This window comes from Propithecus coquereli, unplaced genomic scaffold (assembly GCF_000956105.1).
Source record: "Propithecus coquereli isolate 6110/MARCELLA unplaced genomic scaffold, Pcoq_1.0 Scaffold113, whole genome shotgun sequence".
In the NCBI taxonomy this organism is placed as follows: domain Eukaryota; kingdom Metazoa; phylum Chordata; class Mammalia; order Primates; family Indriidae; genus Propithecus; species Propithecus coquereli.
In genome coordinates, this window is record NW_012135303.1 from 3,305,967 (window position 1) to 3,310,747 (window position 4,781).

The following is a 4,781-nucleotide window of genomic DNA, read 5'->3' on the forward strand; positions in this document are numbered from 1 at the left end:
AAATCAGTATCTCCAGCCCTGATTATTCTCCTCAACGTAAGATTCCTATATGCAACTGCCTACTTGACACCTCCGTTCGATGCCTAATACCCATATAAAATATATAAAGTGTCTAAATATGAAAACCTGATATTTCCTTCCCATATCCCCATACTCTTTTTCTAGTCTTTCCTATCTCAATAAATGACAGCTCATTTTTACCAATAACTCAAGCCTTAATTCTTCTTTCTCTCAAAGCTCACGTCTAATCTATGAACAAATACTGTAAGCTCTACCTTCAAAATACATCCAGAATCTAATTCCTTTTCATCTCCTCCTTTGCTACTCAGGGCTAAGCCATCATGACTGTTTGCCTTAGCTATTGCAGTAGCCTCTTACTGATCTCTCTGCTTTCACTCTTCCACTGTTACAGTCTGTTCTTTGCTCTCCACATAGCAGAAGAATCATCTCTTTAAAAACTGAAGCCAGATTACGACACCCTCTGCTCAAAACCCTCCAAGGGTTGCTGGTGTCACTCAGATAAACCCATAATCATGTTCATGGCCAGATCATTATCTACCTGCTCTTATCTCCTACTTTTCTATCCTTTTCTTATTCAGCTCTAGCCTCATTGAGCCTCTTTTCACCTTCTCTCTTTTTGGCCCTAGCAGCACTTCCCTCCTCGCCTTTGCAGTTACTTATTCCCTTTGTCTGGAATGCCAGACATCCATGTGGTTCATGTCCTTACTTTTTTTACAGGTCTCTGTTCAGATGTCTTCCTAGAAAAGAGGCTTTCCTTACTTACTTTATATAAAATTGCACCTTTCCCTTATATTCCCTTACCTTTCTTTATTATTCTCAATTACAACACATACAACATTTACTACATGCCAGGTACTATTCTTAAGCACTTTATGTACATTAGATCATGTAATCCTCACATCATCCCATAACGTAGGCAACGTTACTACCCCTGTTTTATGGATGAGGAAATTGAGGCACATAGAGGTTAAATACCTTGTGCCAAGGTCACAAAGCTAGTAAGTTCTGGAGTTGAAATTTGGATGCAGGCTGTCTGGCTCCAGCATGTGCTTTTAGCTACTATTTTGCCTCTTTATAGCCCTAGTCACTACCATATTTTATATTTATTTATTATCTCCCACTCTTCCCACTTGTTGCAGTTACTATTGCATAATCAACTACCCCAAAAGTTGGTGGCTTAAAGCAACAACTTATTTTCTCAGGAATTCAGGCAGGGCTTGACTAGGCTATTCTGCTCCAGTTGACATTGGCTGGTGTCACTCACTCAGCTGCATTTAGCTGCTGACTGGGCTGGCCTGGAAGGTCCCAGAAAGCTTTACTCACATGTCTGGCACCTCATGCTCGCCCATGTGGCCTCTCTCTTCACATTGTCTCTTATCAATCTGTAGTATAGTATGGCCCCTGGTTTCTCAGATAGGAATGTGGAAGCTACCAGTTCTCTTTAAGACCTTGATTCAAAAGTTCCAGAACGTCATTTCTGCCACATTGTTAGGTTAAAAAAAAAAAAAACCCACAAGATTAGCCCATATTTGAAATGAGAGGTGTCAATGGAAAAAAAGACCAAACTCTGTAAAATAATTTTAAAGAGATTTACTCTGAGCCAAATTTGAGGACCATGAGGCAGAACAACGCGCAAGAGGCCTTGAGCAAGTGGACTCTGAGTGGCTAGGTTACAGTTTGGTTTTATACATTTCAGGGAGACAGGGGTTACAGGTAAAGTCGTAAATCAGTACGTGGGAGGCATACATTGGTTTGGCCCGGAAAAGGTGGGCCATCTCGAAGGGGGGCGCTTACAGGTTATAGGTGGGTTTAAAGATTCTTTGGCTTGTAATTGGTTAAAGACATGAAGCTTTGTCTAAAGGCTTGGAATGTTTCAACATAGGAGCTGTTTATCAGAGATAAGCCACCGGACATATATTTGTTGTGTAAATTGAGGACCTGTAGGTTGGTCTTGCATATCCTTAGGCCTGTTAATGGGTTACAGAGGATGTCCCCAAGAAGGGAGAGGGGCATGATAAGGCATATCTGACCTCCTTCCTCCTGGCAGGCAATTTAGTTTTAAGATGTTCCTTTGGCCAGGAGGGGGTCCATTTAGTCAGCCGGTGGGAGGGTGAGCCTTAAAATTTTATTTTAGTTCACAGAGGAAATAGATTCCATCTCTTGATGTCAAGAGTGGCATTTGTATGCACAGAGGGAAGAATAGATGGCTGTCATCTCTGGAGACTATTTTCCACACCACCAGAGTTTAAGTTTTGGGCTGAGCAATATTGAGCGGCCATGTGGAAGTCCTGGCTGAAGCTGGACACCTTTGCTTCACAGTGGTGCCAATTCTAAGGGTTGTGTGAGTTCCTGCACCTGTGCAGGAGTGGACAAGGTTGCTTGAACTGTTACAAAATAACACTTTTGCAGGTGGGCGCAAGATCAGAGAGGCGATTGAGTTGAGGGTGATGGTGAATGTGATAGATCTTGTCAATGGAAAAAAAGACCAAACTCTGTAAAATAATTTTAAAGAGATTTACTCTGAGCCAAATTTGAGGACCATGACCCGGAGCCACGCCCAAGAGGCATTGAGCAAGTGGACCCGCTGAGGTTGGGTTACAGTTTGGTTTTATACATTTCAGGGAGGCAGGGGTTACAGGTAAAGTCATAAATCAATACGTGGGAGGCATACACTGGTTTGGCCCGAAAAGGTGGGCCATCTTGAAGCAGGGGCTTACAGGTTATAGGTGGGTTAAAAGATTTTTTGGCCTGTAATTGGTTAAAGACATGAAGCTTTGTCTAGAGGCTTGGAATGTTTCAACGTAAGGAGCTATTTATCAGAGAGAAGCCACTGGACATAGATTTGTTGTGTAAATTGAGGACCTGCAGGTTTGTCTTGCATACCCTTAGGCCTCTTAATGGGTTACAAAGGATGTCACCAAGAAGGGAGGGGGGCATGATAAGGCATGTCTGACCTCCTTCCTCCTGGCAGGCAATTTAGTTTTAGGGTGTTCCTTTGGCCACGAGGGGGTCCATTTAGTCAGCCGGTGGGGGTGGGGAGTGAGCCTTAAAATTTTATTTTAGTTCACAATCGTTTATACATAGGAGCTTCAGAACCTGACTTCACGTCTGTCATTGATGATCTTATTTAGGTTTGCAGGTCCAGCTTTGGCACACTGCCTAGCAGAAGAGAGTTCGTACCCACTGTGTGCCGAGTGGCAGCAACCGGAAAATCTTCATGGGCAGACTAGGGGGTGCAGGCTGGGTGGGGCTGGGGTTGTGGATGCGACAAACAGATCGTCGTGAAACTGTATGCGGGGCAAGACAACTGATTTTACTCAGACTGTACATTGAGGAGCCCTGAGGTAACCATAGGGGAGGCCAATTCGTTTCCTCCTATCCCAGTCCATCCTTTGGGGTTGCAATTAAGCAGTAAAAACAGTGTGGACACCAGGACAAACTGGCGCCGCATGGCGATGACGTCATCGTGTTGGCGGGACGCGACCACCATTAGGGTACACATAAAAGCACTCTGAAGATATTTTAGCTTTTTCACGTTTATACTTCCGGCTTTTGTAGTATGGGGTGATAACAAAACGACAACAGGTCCCAACCACGCTGGAGGCCGCCTGTTACCATGGAAGCGCTCAGGTAGCTAGGGCCGGACGACTCCATTTTACGTCATCGCCCGTCCTAAGGACTGATGGCTCCGCCCTAGCCTAAAGGAGGGGCAGTGTTCCTGAGAACGTTGCCTGTAGTGCCTAACGCGTCCTCAGAATTTTGATCCCCACCGGAGCCCGTCGGCATTCTCCCAGTCTAACCCCACCTACTCCTAGAGCAATCCCCGCCCGCCTTTTCGCACGCCGGCCGCCTTGCATCCCCGCCCCTGTCCGGAGGCCCCGCCCCCCCATGAATCAGCTGATCTGGCGGACCCGTGGGGTTGCCCGGCTCGCGCCAGATGCAGAGCGCGGTGCTGCCGGTGGAGTGTCAGGTGAGCGAGCTCGGGTCCGGGGTTGGCCTTTAGCTTCAGAGGGCTGATCGTCTGCGACCTCCTGTGTGCGGGAGGCCGGGGTCCGAGAGCGAGGCGGGGCCTCTAGTCAAGGCCTGGAAGCGCGCTGCGGTGGCCTGCGGAGACCGCATCCGCATCTTCTCAGCTCTGCGTCGGACCGACGGCGCCTGCTTGTACAGGAGAGTCGGTCGCGGCCCCTGGCCTGGGTCCTAGGTTCTCCTACTCGCTAGCGTCCCTCCCTGCCACTGCAGTGGTCTCAGCCTCCTGAAATTCCTCCATGCCCCCTCTTCCCGCCTCCACCCACGCTGCTCTCCACCCATTCATTCACGAGGATTTATTGAATGTGCAGATAAACCGGGGTCTCTGGCTATGAACCTTGGTGAGTGCCCCAGGCGGGTTTGCCACAGGTTGCACATCGCGGTCAAGAGTGGACCAAGGGTTTTAGTTGCTTGAAAAGGCGGTTGTGGAAAAAAGAAAATGACTTTGATATTAAGAATTAGTGGTTTCGCCAAGTCCTTTAGCGTGTCAAGTGTTCCATCACAGAATATAAGTTCTTTTGAAAAGTGTAAAGAGGGAAATAACACAGGGGCTATCATAAGGAAATGGTCCTGACGCTGGTGTTGGTCCTCCGGGTAATAGGGTTACTTTGGAGACAGGCAACCATAGGGTGGTAGAAGCGTATTGTTGCTTAGGGCTTTGATGATGAGGGAAGAGGAAAGATCACACTGTTTGAAATGGCATGTCCAAGTATAGTATTCTCTTTCTGGTTTAG

At 47.0% G+C, this 4,781-nt stretch overlaps 1 protein-coding gene across 1 annotated transcript in view; it reads left to right on the forward strand.

Moving 5' to 3' along the window:
* Positions 1-3,470: 3,470 nt before the first annotated feature.
* The window catches only part of ALS2 (amyotrophic lateral sclerosis 2 (juvenile)), a 100,303-nt gene continuing 98,992 nt past the window's right edge, over positions 3,471-4,781 (forward strand). The window contains exons 1-3 of the mRNA XM_012655087.1: positions 3,471-3,515; positions 3,580-3,651; positions 4,025-4,182. Coding sequence (XP_012510541.1) covers positions 3,471-3,515; positions 3,580-3,651; positions 4,025-4,182 — 275 coding nt within the window. The remainder of the gene's footprint in view (positions 3,516-3,579; positions 3,652-4,024; positions 4,183-4,781) is intronic.